Source organism: Scatophagus argus, chromosome 20 (genome assembly GCF_020382885.2).
Source record: "Scatophagus argus isolate fScaArg1 chromosome 20, fScaArg1.pri, whole genome shotgun sequence".
Lineage (NCBI taxonomy): Eukaryota > Metazoa > Chordata > Actinopteri > Scatophagidae > Scatophagus > Scatophagus argus.
This window is the reverse complement of record NC_058512.1, coordinates 8219724-8241570: the sequence shown is the minus strand read 5'-3', so window position 1 is coordinate 8241570 and position 21847 is coordinate 8219724. Positions and strand designations below refer to the sequence as shown.

The 21847-nt window shown below is 40.3% G+C and overlaps 1 protein-coding gene across 5 annotated transcripts; it reads right to left on the bottom strand.

Annotated features, from left to right (window-relative positions):
- Nucleotides 1-539: 539 nt before the first annotated feature.
- fubp3 (far upstream element (FUSE) binding protein 3) lies at nucleotides 540-20196 on the bottom strand. 5 transcript variants are annotated; one of them, XM_046375421.1, is made up of 19 exons: nucleotides 20047-20196; nucleotides 15267-15378; nucleotides 12905-12938; nucleotides 12389-12438; nucleotides 12187-12258; nucleotides 11743-11800; nucleotides 11343-11505; nucleotides 10552-10650; nucleotides 10248-10352; nucleotides 10032-10134; nucleotides 9119-9219; nucleotides 8668-8797; nucleotides 4639-4799; nucleotides 4276-4349; nucleotides 4040-4119; nucleotides 3547-3603; nucleotides 3328-3378; nucleotides 3060-3181; nucleotides 540-2267 (listed from the first exon to the last, which is right to left on the bottom strand). In XM_046375421.1, exons 1-19 carry the CDS (start codon nucleotides 20140-20142, stop codon nucleotides 2259-2261), a joined length of 1677 nt encoding a protein of 558 aa, XP_046231377.1. In that variant the 5' UTR covers nucleotides 20143-20196; the 3' UTR covers nucleotides 540-2258. The 5 variants fall into 5 exon arrangements, with proteins under 5 accessions (XP_046231377.1, XP_046231378.1, XP_046231379.1 ...); XM_046375422.1 differs by having other exon boundaries at nucleotides 4040-4116; XM_046375423.1 differs by having other exon boundaries at nucleotides 12905-12935.
- Nucleotides 20197-21847: the final 1651 nt, after the last annotated feature.

Genomic DNA, 21847 nt, shown 5'->3' with positions numbered 1-21847 from the left:
GAGTGCAAAGATGTGCAGCGACAAAGGTGAAGGGGCTCTCTGGAGGGAGGGGGGGGGGGGGGGGGATTTCACTGGACAGGAGCCTGAGGGGTGACAGTTAACATGCAGGAGGGGAGATGATGGAAATGGGCTGCACAGGGAACAGTGAGACAAGAAACTGTCTGTTAAAGTTCGTCAGTAATCTGAGAAAGTAATTCTGCAGTGGACAGCCCTCACAACGGACAGCAAAGGTAAACAGGTGTTGAGAGGGATGTTGAGCCCAAAGTTGCCTGATTTTCTTCACTCTTTACTTCACATAAAAATGCCAAACCTTCAATAATTTGTTTTCCTGTTAGAATATTGGGAACGGCTAATAGATTTATAGATTTTGACCTGAACATCAGGAATAATAACATGCTGATATTTACAGATGTGTACATCTCAACATGCGGACATAATTAGTATTGAGATGTATTTACTGACATGTATCCTCATGTCTAAAAGCTAAACCCAAACTGATGGAAAGTGTTGCAGTTAACATGAAGAACTTGTAACGATGGTATAATTCAAGCACAAGAGAGGCTTGCGGAAAATTTATTTGAGATTGAGAACTGGCAATAGACTATAGAAAATATATATTTTCAGCTTATAAAACATGAAAACATACAGTTGGCCTATATATCCTCCATGTATCACCTGTTAGTATATACACACAAAAGAGCTCTCAAAGTTTCTTAGTATCAGAATACAACAAAAAGACATCCAAATGTTTTATAATAATGTCATAAAACAGAAAAATCAGCTTAACAAATACACAATAAAGGTAGACTGGATGTTTTTAATACCAGTACATGGTTAACTGTACACATAAGGAAAAAAAACAAACAAACACCATAATTAGACATTTTGAAATTATATCCCTTTTCATTAAGAAATGACGTTAATACCATTTTTCCATAATTATGCATCATTTATACCATTTATATTAGATCACACCATGAAATAAAAAATTAATTAAAAAGTTATTAGCATTGGACTGAGTCCAACATCCCACTGAGTCCACAGCGAGGGCTCAGTGGGATGTTAGCGAACTGGGAGGTACCAAATAAAACAAGCTGTTTTCTTTTTTTGATCATAATACTTAAACCATAAAAATACTACATTAATTATTACACAGGTAGAAATACAGAGGCTTAGCAGTCTTGAATAGTTACAGAACATACACAAAAATCTACCACTTCTTATTTTTCTTCATAACAAGATGCAACATCAAATTTCAAATCACACATTCACAATCTTTGAACATTTTCAGTATGAAAACAGAACAGAAAATGAGGGACAATTTTCCTGCAACACTGATCACAGAAAAAAAAATTTCTATAAGTATATATATATGAAACATATATATTTTAAATTAACAGTCAAATATATGAGCATATATACATAGTTTTACAAGGTAGCAAAGGCAAAGAAGCTATTTGCAACATCCCCCTAAATCCTATCAGATCAGATAATTGTAATAAATTATCCATGACATTTCCATTTGGAAAAAAAAAAATCTTAAAACTACAAGTTAAAAGTCTGTCAAAATATTAGAGAACCCATCTTTGTTTCAAAAGTGAAATAAGATATTGCACCTTTTTTTTTTTTTTAAACCAGAGTACAATAAAATGACAATGAAAAACAGCATACAATGCACAACAGGAATTAAATTAGAACTATTGCCACTGGCTGACGTTAATCCTCATTTTTAAGCCTTGTAACAAAAATACATTTCCTGTAACAAAACATCACAGTTTCAATTCACTGAATTATGTAAAAGGAAAACATTTTAAACACAGTCTTTTAAACATCTTATGACATATGACAAATGGTATTCAAGACTGCTAAGCACATAACAATGATTTCAATTTAACAGAACTAGGAAAAAAAAAAAAATCATATTGCCGTTTGAAATGTTGCAACTTTTGGGTTCATTTTGGCGGTACAATCTGAGTCAAAGACAGGAAAATATAGAAAAACTAAACAGCTCTCTCAAGTCCAAAAAGGGATTCCAGATACTGTCTATCCAAAATAACAGTGTACACAAGCATTTAGTAACAAATAAATGTTCCTGATTTTTAGAAATATTACTTTATCATATAAGTCATTCTACAGCTAGTGTTTCTCACTAAGAAGAAAAGTCTTCAAGGCGTTGCAAATCTAAAACCCCCTCTCTAAAAAAAAAGGGTTGTTTTTCATCCTCTCAGTGATTCAAGTCTTTCACCTGGGCATCTTCTCTAATGATCCTGTAGAACAGAAAAACAAACAAAAAAACAGTTTGTTCATCATTTACCCACATCTCAGGTGATTCCAGTGGATAACATTAAAAAAAACAAAGATAAAAACATCAGACATTTGTGTGGAGCTTAAAGGCAAAAATCTACATTTTCCTGTTGAGAACAAATCCCATGAAAAGACCAACAGGAGCCACACTTTTGCCCTGGGGTGACACGATTGCTCATTACTGTGAACACACTGTAGTTATGTAGTACTGAGTACTGCAGTTTAGACTGGATTTATGTTAGCAGGATGCTTGTGGGGACAATAAAATACCACACCATATGTGTATTAATAGACAGCTGATCGTATGATACAAAGTACTGAAAAACGTGCAGATTTCAGATCTCAAAGTCACATTCTTGTTTTGTCCAGCCAACAATCCAAAATCTTTAAATGATTAATTTACTATTATGCAAGACAAAATACGCAAGGATAAGTAGGACAACACTCACATTTAAGAAACTAAAATTGGCATTTTTGTTCGGAAAATAAAGCGATTATCATAATTAGCTGCATATTAATATTCTGTCAATTGACTAATTGTCAACTTTTGCTACCAATATTGTTTTAGGTGAGGTTTTTAAAAATAAAAAGAACAAGGTATTTTTGACATGTTTAGACAGATTTATGTTCAGACTGACCACAAAAGCCAGGCTGTGGAAGACAAAGCAGATCTGGTTTTGATCTTTTTATGGGTAAGGGTTTGGCCTCATCCTGGTGTGGACTGTCAAGCATTGCTGTGGCAGCTTTCTCCTTACCTGAAGGCCTGGGGGTTGTGTCTGCTGTGCGCCCTGGTTGAAGTAGGCCATTGGCTGTCTGTAGAAGTCAACCCAGGCGCTGTAGTCAGAGGTCTGCTGAGATCCAGGACCAGCTGTCTGGCCTGGAGAGGAGGAAGAGGAGGGGAAAAAAACAACAATGTGGGAAAGAATTAGAGAAAATGAAGTCAGATTTGGAGGTCTGATCTAAAACTCCCTGTTTAATCTGTTTGTGTTGTGTTCATGATTAAATACACTGACAAGTGCTCACCCCAAGCTTTGTTGTATTCAGGAGCAGTGCTCTGGGCTTGGTTTTGCTGACCTGCAAACAAACAGAAGAATGACTTGAAATGGCTTCTATCACAAGTTTTCTGTTAACTCCAATTCCTAAAGACAATTTCTCCACTCTTATTTGTGTGGGCAAACGTCAAAATGAGCCTTGAGATGGTTGTTGCAACAAAATATTCTCTTCTCTCTACGTGACACTTGCCTAGCTTTTTATAATACTGCTCCCAGTCCATCTGGCCCGTCTGGGAGCCATTGTGACCTGAAACCAGACACAGATAACACCACCAGAGTTACTGAGAACAACTCTCTCCCCCCGCCCCATTTGCACCTTCTGCTCTCATCTGCAATTCTGTTTCCTAATGATTTCCATCGACAGCAAATTTAAAATGTGTCCATGCAGGAAAGAGGTGGTTAGCCACAGGGAACGTAACCATCTCATCCCAGCTGGGAGAAGACTTTGAAAGCTCAGCCAGTTCAGCTTTATCTCTGATTCACAGCCTAATTTATGGACGACAACATTCAGAAGTGAAAACTTTATATGTTCTTCTGTTCTCTCTTTGAGACAGGCACAGAACACGTTTATCGATCTGGGGAAAGGATCAGATTTCTTGTTTTGTCATTTCTTTTTTCTTTTTCACTTGAGTTTGGTAAGTTAGCTGTAGCAGCATTCTGTCAACAACTGTGTATTTACTTACTGTGCTCCTGTTGGCCTTGAGGTTGCCATATCTGAAAAGTTGTACCCCATCCTCCAGTCATGAACGTCTGAGGCCCACTTATGTAAAACAAATGGAAAATTCAATGTGAGTAATTAGCTTGATAGTCAATTTCTTACTGAGGAAACTGTGCTGCACTTTGTCAGCATGCATTTCACCGGTAATATATGAAAACTGTGTCAAAGTGGGACATTTTGCGGGGGGGAGTAGAGCCTTACTGTTGAGGAGGAGTGGTTGGTCCTTGGTTGTAGGGATTCATACCAAAGCTGCTGTTACCCCCCATTATTGGGCCCTAGAGCAGAGAAAGGGAAGAGAAGGCGAGTGAGAGACCACACTTGTGTTTAAGGGGAGCCAACAGGCAAGGTCAGAGGGCAGGTCCGGGCGCTGATGCACTCCATTAAGTCCATTTGATGGATTCTTCACATTTAACCTCTGGTGACATCCTGCTGGCCACCAGGACCACAGCAGTCCAGCTCGCCCCAGCAACTCTCTACACTGACATGTGGGCTCATGAATATCAGGCCAAACAATAGTGTTTTGGGGTGAGTATGGGAGGGGGGGGGCAGAGCCAGACCACCTACCCCAATTCTCTCATCGATCAGCTGGCGGGCCTTTTCCAACTGTTGAGGGGTGCCACGGATGGAGAAGATGCGCACGTTGGGGTCGGTGTTGGGCGGTGGGTTTCTCTGTAGCTCCACGTGGGCACGAGACTGCTCTTTGATGTTCTTGATGGTTTCTCCACCTGGAAAAGCATCAAGTAAAAGGGAATTAATCATCATTTGTGTTGCTGATTAATCTGGACATTTTTTTCTTGATCAACTGTATGGTCTAAAACACGCCACACAATACAGACATTATCTTAGAACCACGGTCCTCAAAATTCTTATTTTGACCTAAAGATGGTTGGTTAACCTTTCTGAAAGACAAAGTAAAACAGCAAATCCTAACATTTGAGAACCAATTCTTTGAAAATGGCTTCAGTGAGTTGCCAATTCATTTTCTGCCCTTCAACTTATGGATTAATCAGTGCAGACGACAAAGAGCAACTGAGACCTGCTCTTCTGACACCTATGAACACTTTGGGTTTTCACCGTGGTCAGACATGTTGCTGATGTTGATTTCGTTCTTTTCTGCAATAACCTGACCCAAATTCCTGTGCCTGAAAATCGAGCACTGCATGTAGTTAAACCTAAGTGTAATGGCTGTAGTGTTATTTTGTCAATGCACAGTATTATTAATCTTTACCAAGACTGTAATCTTACAACCGCCTTATCCTGTCTGAAGACAAAAGTCCCCAGCAGAATCACATCGAATCACTTGTCTAAAGTGTGGTAATAGTGCTACCTTATGAAAACTCTGCCATGTGTCTCACCACTTATCTACCATTCTGTGCTAACATCCATGCAAATCAGGAAACAAAAGGAGACATCTTCTGCACACCTCCCCCTCCTCGGCATCAGATGCCAACTTCCCGACGTGTGGGGAGAGCAATTACACCAGCAGGGAGAAATGAAACATAGCTGGCAGGAGAAAAGGGCCAAAATTGAAGCGTATCCTCCTTCTGAGCTATCGTTTGTCTCTTTTACCCTTTTCATTCTTGACTTGGTGTTGTCCTCTGTGATGAGAGGAGGGAGTGAACGGGGGGCATATAGCTGCCCCCCTCCTCCACAATGCCCATCTAAACGAAAAAGGCTGAGGGTGCTTCCCGGGGGGACACCGGGGCTGTCCCAACATCAATTACACATTTGTTCACTTGTGGCTGACACTCGGATGACCCTGGCTGACCTCTGAATGAAAACGCTCATCAAAAACCTCTCCCCTCCCGTAGCCTATTCCTTGCTGCCAACAGACTGCACATGGGCCATTAACCCATTGTCAACCAAATGAAACTTCTGCCTTAATGAAGCCATTATGAGCTCTTCTAGTCAGACAGCAGAGAGCAATGAAGACCCTGACTATTCATTTCATGGACTGGGCTGTAGTGAGGACAGATAATACGGGCCTTATTAATGAGACTGGTTTAGTGAGCTGGAGAAAAGGAGGGCATACAAAAGTGCAACTGGTGACGGCATTCAAGGCAAAGCCAAGGGACTGGTTAGCTGCTGCTGGTGGTGGTAGGGGAGGGGGACACGACTCTAAGGCCTTGAGGGAAAACAACATTAGCAGAAAGCATAATGTGAAAATTTCTAATGTAACAGCATCTCTACATCAAACTAGGAGTGGCCAATATGAATAAAACCAATATCGCATTTTTTTTCCCCTCAAATCTGTAAGGACATGACCACTTCCAGAGATACTAGATGACTTAAGGAAAAAGTCTAGAGTGGCTGACAGGGCAGGGTGTTTTTGGTTGTTTTAATTAAGATAAGATAGGATAGGATAGGCCTTTTAATAGTCCCGTACTGGGGAAATGCTATTAGAAGAGTTAAAACGATGAGCTTATTAATCAATTTATATCCATTTAGGATGGTCACGTGAGCTGATCCCATCTGGCACTGGCACAGGTCACCAGTCAGTCACACAGCCTACACGCAGAGACAATTCATTCATGCTCACAATCACACTCACGGAAAACTGTAGGCCCTTTCGCACACGCACTGCTACCCCAAAAAACTGTCCTGACATTACCGGAAAGAGCTCAAAGTATGAACTCAAATGTCTGAATCAGTTGGCCTGGACATTCAAAATGGACTTTACCCTGAAAGTCCATCTGCTGTCCAATCCAGTCCATGTGTTATTAGAGCGGGTCATTGCCTGAAAAATCAAACGAGTGGGCGCACTTATCAATTATCTTATTACCAATCACAGTTCAATTCACTAGATGCGAACGCATTTGACAATCTTATGCAGCTTCAGAAAACGTCCACAGTTCGTATGTGAACGTACTAAGAGTCAGCAATCAACCTAATGAGATTTTGACACAAAGAAATTTTAAAACCTGGATTTATACAGTACTTTTATTCAAGGTGCTTTGATGCCTCTTATTCCTCCTTTTCACACACACTGATTGCAGTGAGCTACATCTGCAGAGTATATATCAGAAAAACGTATGAAAAGTGTACACTTCATCAGTGTAAAACAAAATCCTCACCAACTCACATTAATTTGGCACCTTAACTTTAAATCATTACACACGATTCCAATTATAGGCAGAAACTGAAACCTGAGAAACCACGTTTAGATGATGTTAAGGTTAGGTTAGAGCCCATTTTTACAGTCAGTAAAGTAATTTTTAATCATCAGTATAATGTGGATGTTCAACCTTGAAGCAGTAACTTGACACATCTCAACTTACTAGTCTCCTTACTAGGCTTTTAAACAAGCAATTATCAACTTTTATCCAAGCAAACTCTTTGCCTGCTTTGGAAAACCTGCTAAATGGACCTTTGAGTTGAGATGTTTTTAGCTCAAAATCCATGCGTAAAGCCGTAGTATGCTTGTTATGACTTCTGCACCGATTTCATGTCTGTAATGAAGTCTGAGCAGGTTGGTTGGTGGGTGGCTTGATTCATCAAGCTTTGTGTGTGTGTGTGTGTGTGTGTGTGTGTGTGTGTGTGTGTGTGTGTGTGTGTGTGTGTGTGTGTGTGTGTGTAGGGGGTCAAAACAGAGGGGCAATGGGCTGCATATGGCATCGTAAAGATATTAATCACCGCACCCTTTAAGGGACGGCTGACAGCACCCAGACCCACCGCCATCTCCACCATATTGGCCCACTTCATATGCTAATGCACAGAGAGGGGGACGCAACGCCCAGGTTTATTTGTTTCCCTCGCCCCACTACATGCACAAAAGCCACTTGACATTTCTATTGCCGTGTTTTTATCTTAGGTAAAGAGGCCCCCTCCGACCCCGCCCACCAATGCACGCACACACACACACCAAGGCAACATGCATGCACACATACTGCACCCACTCTCTCACACACACACACACACACACACACACACACACACACACCTCCTTCCAATGCAATGGTCAATGACTTTTAAATAGCTGGCAATAGAGTGGGCATGAATAGCCAATAAGCTAATTCCTCCTATTCATTCCCTTGCTGCACTCTATTGGGCTGAAAGACCCTCATTAGATGCCAGGCAGCCTTCCACATGATTGAGGGCTGTTATTATGCACCTTTAACAATTAATGTCACATTACACGCATTATCCCCATCATTAAGCCCTTAGTGAAGCCAATGAATGCCACTTGTGCTATATACATGAGCCCTGGAGGGAGAATAGGAGGGTGGTGACACAGGCCCCCCACCCTCTTCTCATCAGTTTCACGCAGTGGCACAACACCAAACGGCATTCAGTTATTAAAAGGGAAAAGGCAATCTGGTGAACTGGACAGACTCTTATGAAGACTGATCAGGCCGATGAACCTGATTTCTCTAAGACAGCAGGTTTTAGGGGACGGCCTCACAGCGGGAAACTGACTAAACCAGACACACTTACGCTACCCAGCAACTTTTCAATACAAACTAATGTGAACAAAAGGTCCTAGATACGCATACACGACTACAACAGTCCGCTGGGGTGCTGGCAGCATCAGCAGGTGTTTAAATCTAAAAAAAATATAAAAAGTAAAAATCTTACAAAAGACATGTTCCTTACCTTTGCCAATCACCAGGCCACACTTGTCAGCAGGTACTGCATATGTCACCTCCTGCAGTCCTCCAGGCCCTCCCACATTACAGTCACCTCGTCCTCGACGGCCCATGATGCCTCCAAACCCATCTCGCTCCTACAGGAAGAGAAAGAGGAATAAAAGAAAGAATTTTGATTGAAACAGGAAAAATAAAAATGACAACCTTTTAATTTAGTCTAAAGTGGTATTGCTTCCTTAGGGTTTCAAATTTGATAGTTTTTTTTAACCTGGACTCTCAAGAATTTTTTCAGGCTGTAAGAAATCTTGATAATTTGATTTATGCAAAATGTTTTTCTGCATTACTTTCGTAATTATTAAAAACAGCATCTTGGCAATACTCGTCTCTATCCTGTTTCTCAACTAAAAACAAATGAAGCGGACAGAAATAAATATAAAGGACAAAGCAGACGCTCGTACCTGAGCAGTTTGAACCAGTTCATTGATGAGGTGGATAGCATGGTGGCAGTTGTCGGGCTGGCCCATCACCTGAGCAACCCTGTCAGGGCTGACTCCATCATCTGGATGACAAAAAGGAGACAAGAGACACAAAACATCTTTTGCTTTAAATACAAGTCACTGGATAAAAGGAAAGCAAAAGCCTGGTGATATTTCCAAACTTTAACTGCTTGCAGGTTTGAATTTCACACGTAAAGTGAGAAATGAGTAAGTAAAAAAGCAAATGCTGAACTTGGGGATGTTTGGACTGGAATAAATATCAATTTAATCAATACTGTCCACGTATTCTGATGATTGTGAAACTCTGCCTGGAGCTAAACGATTAACAAATCAACAACACAAGACACATCGTCGCCTGTGCCCTGATACACACTGTTGTGATTCAAAATAACTGATGATGACCTTCTGGGTGTGCTTTCCATACAAAGTGAGCCCGAAAAAGCACTCAGACAAAAATACTGAAATGCCTAACACATTACTGATATGTTTCAAATGTCTCAAAAACTAAAATTCATACTTGATGCATATGTGCGCACCATATATAATGCATACAAATTACACTTCTACTTTGCAGTGCAGAATGTGTTGTCAAAGAGAACAGGACTATCGAGTCTTTTGTTTAACCTCCTTAATGTTATCTTGACTATCAACAATCTCCTCTGGCATCACAGAAACACACCAGCCAATCACAGTTCTTGTGGTCACCATGTGGTTTCTCTGTAGCTGCTGACATGTTTTTGAGGATGCGAACATCAGCTACAGTGAAGCCTACAGCGGTTATGTATAGCATCTCAGCAGACATCATGTAACCCAGCTATAGAAATTACACATTTCAACTAGACTGCCAACATCAGGTCTTGCTTTATCTTTGTACCTTGTTTGAACTGAATCCTGACACCCGCATCATTTTGAATCCTCTTGATCATCTCTCCGTTCCTGCCAATAATGATGCCGACAGCAAATCTGGGCACAACCACCTGGTCGATGAGGACACAGAGAAGAATTCAGGAAAGATTTGCTTATGTGAATAAATTAGCACACTATCTTAACTGCCCAGCATTTAAAGAAAAGGAGAAAAAAAAGCTCTTACATCCAGACTGCTTCCCCCCATTTTGGATCCAAAGTCTGCCCTGCCAACCCTGAATTCTCCTTGGTCTTTGTCACGGATGAGCTTCGCCACAAGTTCACGGGCTTGCTATAAAACACACACCAAAATCTTAATTAAGAAAAAATGTTTTAACAGAGAATGCTGTGCTGGAAGCCTAACAAAAGTCAACTCAATGAAAACAAAGAGGTTTTCAGATGCTTGTGTGCACACCTGAAGGCATAAAATGTGTAAAATTGAGTGTGAAGTGGAAAGACAGCAGCACACACTGAGCTCTTCTGAGACTGACCTGCACTTTGTGGGGATCTCCAGTGATTCTCAGGGGCTTGTCTGCTCCGGTGGGCATGGGGTCATCCTGAATCATTATCATCTGCACTCCTGTTCTCTCCTGCAGGGGTACAATCAGACAGGAGCAGAAACACACATCAAAGAGTTACCTGGGGTCCAAAATACTATTCACTCTGGAAGGTGGAAATTCTGCCATATCTTAAACAACAGGCTTTATTTTATTTTTTTAACATAATTTTGTAACCAGCAGGTGAATATCTACAAATGACGTGAGATATTACACATAATCTCAAATGTGTATCTGATCAATGTGTCATGACAAGTAATTGGAAATGTCATTTGAGCAGCCGGACATAATCAAAAGTCATCAGTTTTCATGTCAATGCTCCAAATCACTCAGTAATTATCGTCGTGAAAGTAACAGCTCACTTTTTAGGTCATTCGTGCACTAAATGGGACTGTGCTGACAGAATGAGGATAATGCTGCTCTTATGGATACCTTTTATTGGTCAGTTTCATTTCTTCAAGTATACCGATAATAACCTGGTTATTACTGATTCAGAGCTGCTTCCAATTCAGGAGCAGGTTTTAGAAGTTTCACTTTTAATTTAATTTTAATGCCAAGAATGCGGTTTAAATAACTGCAGTTTCTTAAACCTGCTCCTTGGCAGACATGATTTTAGAGCTGTGACATGTCCATGAACTCTACAATGATTATCTGTGGAATTACTTAAACAGTAATGTTGTTATATGCACAGTTTTACTGCAACTGCTATATGTTCACTACCAAACCTGCAGTTGTTTGATGGTCTCTCCTCCTTTGCCGATGACCAGGCCGACTTTGTTGGCGGGTATAAGAATCTGCTGGATCGAGCTGTTGCCATCCATGTCACTGTGGAAGCCCGGACCATACCGGCACTGCTCCACAATCTCACTCAACAGCCTCTTGGCCTGCCTGCGGGGGTGGAGCAAAGACTAAGGAACACATTTGTCACCACAGTTACATACTCTACACAAACACGTTTCTCTTTGTCACACGTGAAAGAGGTGTTCAGGTGATTCAGTGACTAATTAAGAGAAGATGTGAAAAGCAATGAGAGTTCATGACCTCTGTGTCACAACAATGGGGCACACTTTCCGAACACCCCGTGCAGTTTCAGTAAATCTGTCAAAGTTGAGAGGTGAGACTTACTCAATGTTCTCTGGGCTCCCAGTCAGTGTGCAGGGCCTGTCCAACATGCCTCCACTGTCTGTAACAAAACAAAAGATACTGCACGTTTTAACATATATACAAGAACGAGTAATCAACATAATACTTCAAATGCAAACTTAAAACTGCAAAAGCTTTGGGTATGCAAGTTGCATATCGGCACACGACTGTGTCCTGAACCTGAAAATTGGTAAGCCAAATCTTTCAATGAAAGGTCATGAACATTGCTTTTGAAATGATAAAAAAAACTTGTGTCACTGTGATAATTTATCACCAAACACATCCAACACGACTGTTCAGTGCAATTTGTAAGGCCTCAGATTCTGCTGCCAGTTTGAAGTCTGTTTTTCATGTCTCTTTGTTAAAACACATTGTTGGCCTCTGTGGATATCTTGTAAATGTGTTACGTGTTTTGTCACAGCTTACCTGAAGCAATTTGGATCTTGCAGCCTGATTCCAGCTGAATTCGTGAGATCTGCTCTCCTCCTTTTCCAATGACTACGGAGATTAGAGAGTGAGATTTAGATGGGAGCCCCGAGCACTGACCCAAACACTGAGTAAAACGTCAATACTGATGATTACATGTCAAACCCTGAAACTGACTATAATGAACCGAAGGGCTACTTACTGAATCCTACCATCTTATCAGGCACTTTAAAGTCTTCTGTCGCAAGAGCCCTGGGAGAGATTAGGACATGATCAATAACTCTGGCAGAAACAAAGACGACAAAACCAAAAAATATCTAAAACCAGACTCCCTTTTCTCCAAACCAACTTGTGCACCCTAATATTTGCTGGTTCCAGATTCTGAAAATGTGAGGATTTGTTGCTTTTCTTGTTTTCAGCCAATAAAATTAATTGCTTTTATCTATTGGTCTTAAAAAGTAAGTGATGTGAAAATGTCAACTTGACGACATATTCAAAAAACTTAAACTTCCAGCAAAAGCATCGCCAAAATTCCCCAATAGCAACAGCATGATGCCTGTTGTAGAAAGATAATATGTCTTTATAAATAAGCCTTATGGTAAGATAAAATAAGAAAAATAAGGGCTCTCAAAACTATTTCAATGAGGCACAGAGTAAATACTAGGAATCAAAGGTACTAAAAGGTAGAGAAACAGAAACGAGAGGATGCTCTTCTCACCTTTGATGTACCATTGCACCGAGGTGATTTCCTACTGAGAAAAGTGAGAGAGATGCAAACCAATTAGCACGTGAGAAATCATTTTAGATCATGGTTAAAAATAAATACTAATAGCATGTGTTATAGTGACAGCTGATGAAGCTGCAAAATGGAAAAGAGCGAGTCAGGGCTGGATGGAACGGGAGCAGATGGATATGGTCCTGCCAATCCTTCGTGTTCATGTCTGACCCACAGCGGGGGACTTTCACCAGCATGGTAATCAGATCTGTGAGTGTTTGAGTGAGTGTTTCAATCAGAGCCATTTGGGGAAAAAAGAAAGACCGCAGCCGGGTCAGTGACTGCCGGTCATGAATTGAATTTTGACAGGTAGCACCAAGCAAGGGTCCTGCAGGGTCAGTGGAAGATGTGCTGCCATAGACGTGAACACCTGAGTTGATATCTAGCAGTTTCAATCAATTTTATGGCTGTTTGCTCCGATTTCACTCCTTCTGGAAGTGCACCAGGGTTAACGCTTGAGAATGGAACAGCTATGAATATAAAACAGGAGGTGAATTCATTCAAGGACAAGACTGCGAGATAAAATGTGGACGCCTTGAGACTATTTGCATACTTGTACATTTGATAATTAAATGCCAAGAGCCAACCCCAGTGCTTCACAGACAATTTCTGTTACTTCCCCCACACTGTGGGACAACCTTGACCAAAAAACACTGAGGACAAAGTATTGCAAGCAGTAACAGTGCGGCAAACAAACCTAAACCAGAACTGCATACAATTTATCTATCCATGCATTCAGGGTTGAATACATACAAACAACTGTGACAAGATAAGAGGAGTACAAGATAAACGACTAGTGCTTCCACTTAATGGATATGAAACAGATCAAATCCTTTTTATGCGAGAAAAACACAGCCAGACAGAATGACACTTTGTTTCTGTACACTGTGGTGTCAGACACTTACATACAAACATGAAAAATAAACCATGGGTGTGTGACCAGTACTGCAGAATGATAAAATTTTTTAATCGACTGCCAAAACAAGTGCAGAAATAGAGCAGTCATCATCAAGAAGAGTTTAACAGGAAATGAAGTTAAATTTTCAAAGGCATGTCTTCTGTTTGGTTTGGTTTATTATGCATCCCTAAGGTAATGTTACGCTTAAACCTTGTGCAGTTGTTGACCACTAGTAGTACAATGGATCAATCTTTTTTTCATGAGTGGGTTTGTTAATGCACAAGAGGAGGCACATGCATACGCGTGACCAATCCTGCCAAAGATTTTATCATATTTCACTGATCTACAGACGGAACATAATGTACTAACAAACACAGTAATGTAACCAGCAAAGGCGGGAAAGAAGAGGATAGCTAGCAAGTAAGTATGGGTGTAAACAATGCGGACTGCAGTTTGTGTTTTTTTTTTTAAAAAAACTGGGAGTGAATATTGAATAATAAATGCTTGTTATGTAAGGGACACAAGTAGTTTGGCAAACATTCCCACCCTAATTTACTTACTGTCATGTCAAGTATCTACCTACCTATCTATCTATCTATCTATCTATCTATCTATCTATCTATCTATCTATCTATCTATCTATCACCTTACAGTAGTCATAATTATTCTTAAAACACCATTTTGGAAATGAACACAATTTCTAAACTTTTTGACAGCTTGGTTTGAGAACTCCAGTTCTTCAAACACATTATTTTCCAGTTATTAAATTAGGCTTAAGGTTGTGTTCGGTGGCTGTTTCCTTGCTTGGAATAACAACCAACCAATCAGAAATTTGCATCCAAGATTAAAAATAGGGATGTGATCTTGGTGAGGCCGAGAACCACACAGTTGTACAGGCTGTGTGCTGGGTTACAAAGATAACTTTAAATTGGTATATTTCTTAGATTGGCATAAAAAACTCTGAAAGGTAACTGCTATGAGCAGCCACCGCTACAGCTTTTGTCTCGACAGAAAATGATGTTGGTGGTTATGTCATTTGCTACTGATTGGTTGGGGCAAAATAATAATAACTCTTCGCAAACTGAAAAGGCAACTTGTCAGACTGCGTAATGAAGTGAAAAGAAATGGTAATTTTCAGGCTAAACTTTATAGGGTGGTTTGGGCAAAATCTGACATAAAGGAGCACACGCAGTTTGAGCAAGAAGAAGACAGCTCCTAAGAGCGTTTCCTTTCTACAGTGAGGAGATAAACACATCGAGAGCTTTTATGTAGCAGACTGGTATTATTATAAAGGTGTCCACATATTCTCCAGGATAAAAGCATCAGACAGAGTGCCTGTGAATGTAAACCAATACATCAGAACAGTTTGCAGACCCACGGTTATGCGTGTATAAGTGAAGGTTTTACCTCCATTGTCTAGTGAACGTTTTTGGCCTCCAAAGCCGTAGAGGGAGGAGTCTAAGACCGGAGAGGAGCTGTTCATGTGGGACATCTGGTCTCCTCCCATCTTGGCTGCCATCTGAAAAAAAACAAAAAATGTAAGACAGGTGGAATAAAGATGAAAAGTGGATGTGTGGAGATATTCATTCTGAGCATACATTTCCCTTTTCAAGACAACATCTTGGACAACCCTTCACGATAAGCGTGACACATCTGCTTTTCTTCCTGTTTTCTTAAAAGCATCATGTTTGCCATGAAGCTGGACAAAGACATCAGTTGTGCAGAGTGTCATCTTTTGACAGCACTTGAAAAATGCATCTTGTACAATATTACAGCAGCCTGCTAGAGCTCTTGTTGAGACTACCGATGGTGGTGCTTTCCTTGGAACATCTGTCATGTGCAAGCTCTCGGTGACTAAACTAACCTTTTTATGTTTTCACTGACAAATGACACAGGACATCACAGCACACAGCAATATCTCAAAAGACCAGATTTGCCAGTAGATGAGCATGACAGAAAGCTACCTAAAACTATTACACACACAAAAAGACTGCTCATAGAATAAGGAGAAGGTACATAGATGTGCAAAGCTAGACAAAGGTAAAAGGATATGAGGGTAGAAATGTGGTCGAACAACAGTCTCAAGGTGGGCACCCCTGGGTGCAGTGAATATGGTCAATGTGTGCAGGTCTGACCTACTAGCACAGTAAATAAATGTATATTAACCAGTTTTAAATAATCATGGGAATAATCAGTAGAATACTTGATTAGCAGCTGCTGGCGAGTAAACGAGAATAGGATCCCACATGTGGTGAAAGCTTTCAGTACCCGTCTGGTGTTCACTTTTTAAGTTTCAGAACCAAAAAAGTATTAAAGCTCAGCATTCACCCATAGTCATGGTAACATAATATGATTAAACACTTCGCCAGGGTCTACTTTCTGTGGCTCAAAATCAATACATGACTGGCACAAGGAATGACCTCTGTGCATTTCTGGCCACCCAAAACATACATTTCTCCACATATTTCTCCTGTAGTGATTTAGAGAGTCAAACCCCTGCATACCACTTCAAGAGCAGTGCACTTATTTGTATTACAGCTTAGCTAAAAAACCAATCTGTGTCTACTGCAACCTAAACTAGATGATGATCTGCAGTGAGGGACATTTAAATCTTCAGTTTTGCTGCATGCGAGCGCCAACAGCCACTAACTGTTAATCTGCCACCTCTCCTTCCATACAAAAGTATAGCGTTTCAGAAGATTACACTAAATTGACATCTGTGCCTGACTGGATTTTTTTCTTTTCTTTTTTCAGAATATGAAAATATAGCGAGTGCAATTAGAGTCTTCCATCACCTTCAGGGATTATTATCTACTTCAGAGCCCAACAGTGGAACTGAGAGGGGTGCAATGGAAATAAGGAGGCAGAAAAAGAAGCAGGTGTGGGGTTGCTGTTTCTATGACATTGCTATAGCTATGCATGTCAAGCAGCTTGAAAAGAATTTTAGATGAAGCCAACAGTCAAGAAATTGCTTGAACCCCGTGTGATATCAGTGTTTTGTTTCACTAAAGTTGGGCAAAGAAGCTGCTCCCAAAACACCTGTCAGTTTTATCAGCTATGTCCATTACAACATGGATGAAGGTTATTGTGGATTTCACCAGTCAAAGAGGCTACTGCTGATCAAATTTCTGCTGCAATATATAATATACACTTTTACTGCTTATTCAGTGAGAGACAACAACATCATAGTAGGTTACTTCCTTCAGCACACACTGAGTTTATCATTCATATCATTTATAACTCGTTTTAAATGTCCATATGGCTGCACACACTGCACAGACTTATTCATCCACCTGTAGCTGTGCCGATTTTGTCAGACAAGACAGTGAATGGAAAATGAATTATTTTTATTAGCACCACAGCACAGCAGCTTTGGAATGACTGCTGGTTAGCATGAAGTATTTATGAGTAACGATTTGGCCGTATTTCTCATGTTCAGGTTTTTTGGGCAGAGGTCTCAATGAAAATGACCTCAAAATGCTAGCGTTGAAACAAGTTGTTTTTGTCATTACTCACCAGAAATAACTATGAAAGCAAAATTTTGTCAGATGATGATTTACCGGAGGGCACCGCATGTAATCAAAGATGTATTTGCTTATATGTAAACATTACTACTACAGAGGCATCCTCTAACAGTTGGGTTAGATTTACAGACATGCAGTCTGGTGAATTTCATGGATAACTGTCTGGTACAAATGGTCTATCCTACAGTAGAAACCCCACTGTCCTCTGAGGCCTCTGGGTAAACACCACAGTGGACTGGACTCCAACACCAACTCACTCCTTGAATGCAATCTTTGCTGAGTGAACATGTTAAAAACAAACAAACAAAAAAAAAGCTCTTAAACAGTAACTGCAGTCAGTCAGGCTTCCTACTTTAAGCCTTGAAATGTGCACATAAATGTCTGATTTGTCCAAAAATAAGCAAAATAAAATCATGTGACATACAGCTAAATGGGAACAAAAGCACAGATAGTTTACATTAAGGGTCAAAGAATACCTTGTCCACTGTGGCACATCTGTTTCATCAGTGATCTACACTATTCTAACTTCCACTCAATGAGGTTTTTATATTTAACAAGAAAGGTTGCTCATGTTTGTATGCTAATAGTTATGTTCAAAACAGACAGGTATATTTAATGACAGTGAGACACTGGCAACTGGAAAAAAAATAGCTCAGATCAGAAGTGGCGAGCAGAAGGAGGCAGAATGTAATAATTAGCAAATGGGAGGCTGACAGCAGCGGTCAACATCTGGTGATTCAAGCTAATGACTTAATGGACTTCACATAATTGGTTGCTTTGCTTTTGTTTGCTGTGATACCTGTTTAGCACAGAACAGTTAAAATTAAATGTATTGCACAGCAATTTCATCCTGCGCAGCTTCAAGATTTAAATGTTCCACTGACTGTAGTCTGACCGAGTACAGAGACGCATGTGACGGCTGCAACTGTGCAAAGCAACACCACACGCACCAAAAGTGAAGAAGCACTAAATGAAGGCCTTCACTTCCCATCTCTCTTATGCCACATCTATGTCATATGACTACGCACAAAACAATGGATTACTTCCCCTTCTACCGAGTATATATGGGTACTCGCATGCTAACTAACTGGATATACAACTCAAATATACAATTTAACATCAGCCACTAGCAAAATGTGCAGACAAAAAATTCAAATATTTAAAAGGGTTCATGTGATTCATTCTGATAAATATCTTTGACTATTAACATCTATGGTCATCTGATGACACAAGAGCAAGGCTGATGTCTACAATCTAATCCCTTATGCCCAACTTGCTGTTACTGCAAGGAGGCTTATGTGAAATATTCCTCCTAATGCAGCAGCTTTATGTTATGGCAGATATGAGATATTGGGAACAAGGTGTGAGCAAACGTATGAGAAAGTGGAGGAAGGAGGGCTGATGGTGGGCTTTAAAAGAATCACAAAAGACATTAAGGAACAGCAGCGCCTACCTGTCGTGTTTTTATCTTGGCGTAATCAAAATTACACTGAAGTTTAACTACATTTTAAAATATGCTGATAATGTGCCTTAAACTCTGTTTTTGTTGTCATACAAATAAAATGTAGAACTAAACCACTGTTCATACCTATGTTATATTCTTCACAGGGGAAAGTTCAACTGGTATGACTTGGGTCCAACTTGCACACTATGAACTGCATTCGGTGGTAAACTAATCTTCTATTACATCACAAAGACAACTCTTGTTTACACCAGGTTAATAGTAGCCCAGCTGTAGTGACCAATGACCATCAGTTAACGGGAATCAGTGAAATATAGGATTTCTGAAATGATATTTTTCAGGTAATTTCCACGCAGCAATGGAAAAATCCAAGTGTGCTCACCAGGAGGAGTGGAGGGGGGCTTATTTGAACAGATGACGTTACATTACATGGCCTCACTCCAGTGTAGCCTGCTCGGACACAGAGTACCACGCAGATCGCTATCTAGCACCAGCTCTACGAGTTTAACTCTGATGTATTATTATGTGAAAGATGTGCTCCAAGATTTATATATACGCTCACTCTGAAGTGAGTGGAGGCAACCGGGTGAATTTTAACGTTAGTGTGGCATACGATTACTGCTTGAGCTTTCAATGTGTCTATTTAACTGGGGAAGCAAGCAGTTACACTGGGCTAATTTGAGACTTCAAAACTAGCAAGCTAAATTTCTGACTGCGTGTAAGGCAGTCCGGCCGTTCAGGCTTGATATCTGAACTAAATATTAACTTTCTTCACGTTGTGGGCCAAGCTGCAGGCGATCAAACTAGTCATGAGTAAGTTAGCAAGCTAAGCTAACTGCAACTTCTGTGACTTGACAACAGGTTGCAGTGCGTCAGCTTAACTTACTAAAGTTGCACAAACTTCGACATGATAATGGGCCTTCGTGTTTTGCATGAGACACGACTTGCCTGGTCGTTTGGACCGTTTTGACACGGTTAGTTAAGGCGTATTCCGCCCCGTGTAAACTCTAATCTGTTCTCTCAGCTATGCTCTCCCTGCTATTTAACGTTAGCTTGCTAGCTTGCTGAGTGCATGAGGAGTGTTTGTAGTAGCCTTGAGGGTCCGGGGTGCCCCGAACAAAGTCCTGCACTGCTCCACATGCAAACACGCTGTTTCGTGGTCCGAAAGCCCTGCAGTTGTGTTCGCTGAAGAGCATTTTACCTGTCGGACCCGGCGTATCGTGTCTGCGAAGTCATCTTTCGTTCCGGGCTGAGCCACCGAGGCCTGTCCCTGAACCAGCTCCGCCATCATCATCATCCGCCTCGGCAGCTGAGAGCCACACTTAAAAAAAAAAAAAAAAAAAGGATCAGCACACGTGCCGAGCCAAAGCTTCGCGAGCCAGCCGATCTCGCGAGTTGATCGTAGAAGAATATCAGAATTCCTTTATTTATTTTATTTAAAGAGGAAAAAGAGGGAAAAGAGATAACTTTGGTACCAGATAACATAGAAAACAACAAAAAATATAAAATTATGATAAAAATAATCCCAAATGTTTTATTTTTCTTCAAGTATTTGATCGATTTAAGTCAAATAAATGAACATTTTTTTACGTTTTTTCTCTCTCTATATATATATACTATTATTCTGTTACAATTTAAAATAAATTATTTTCAGTATCAATTATTTCTTTCAATCGACAGTAAACCCAAACCCAAAACATATATATACTCACATATAGCCTGTTTAGAGGACCTCTTGGTATAATGCAATACAATTCAATATAATTCAGCTACAAGCAATTATAGTGAAATATATTGACATCTGGAGTCTGATGTAATTAGAGGAACACTAGCTTACATTTACAAAACATCTCACGCGTTGAAAAAAAGTCCCTGAAACAAGATGTATCAAAGATAAGACATGGATCCAATTAAAAATATAAGCAAAGTTTAATTTCAGCAGCCACAGACATCCAAATTTTTCCACCTTGCTTGTGCCATGTGCTCTAATGTGTTCTTTTCTGTAATCTGTACATCTTCAGACACACACAAAATGAATAAGAAACCCGAACATACATCTTACACTTCCCAATACAGAGCCTCAGAGTTTAAACAGACTTTAGCTATTTATCGTCCTATAAGCTGGCAGACTGTCTTGACAAAATCAGAAATTCCCATCTGACACAACAAAATGACGCTGAGGAAAATCCTCCTCGCCGCACATGTGGAAACATCTGTTGTTGCACATCTGGAAAATGCCAGCAGCCAAGACAGAAGAAAGTGAAATTGCTGCAAATTTCCAAACTGTTTATGCAAAACAGTTCCTGCTCCATAAATTGCATCCAAACCTCAATGAAAAAAGTCGACCAGTATGAATGTGTGGTCCATCAGAAAGAAACAGTTCAGATTTCCCGCTCTGAGAAGGTTTTGTATTAGTTTATTTGTTTAGTGATGTACAGCGTCATATTAAGTGGCTCATATCTGCCTTTTTTCAAAAATGTTTAACTTTAAGACATGAAAATCGATGTGGAAATGCACTAACCTGAAGTTTATAATAAATTTGACAACATTATGTGTTGTTTCTTAAAACCTAAATAACTGTGTCCCACTATGTGTCATTATATGAGACACACAGCTGCCTGAACAGGAATGATTGACCTCGAATTTGAGACAAGCAGATTGGTGTGCTGTGTATTACAGACATCCATGCAGATATCAATTTCCCTTCCTTGTTAGCCCCTGGGCATGTTATCACCTCCAAAAAAAGAAGCAGAGAAATTAAGTGGGAGCTGAAGGCTGTTCCCAGACCAGCAGCTTTAAATGAAGACCTCCAATTTAGCATGACTGAAGTATGATCCTGGCAGTGGCTCTAACATATTGCTACCATGTGCCGTCCAATGTATTCAGGGTGGCTGGGAAATGATTTCAGAGCTCTGGTATCAAAGGTGGTGGTCGTCATATCATACTAAGCCAGATGATGCATACATGAGTGTGGACGCAACACACACACACAAATAGTTATT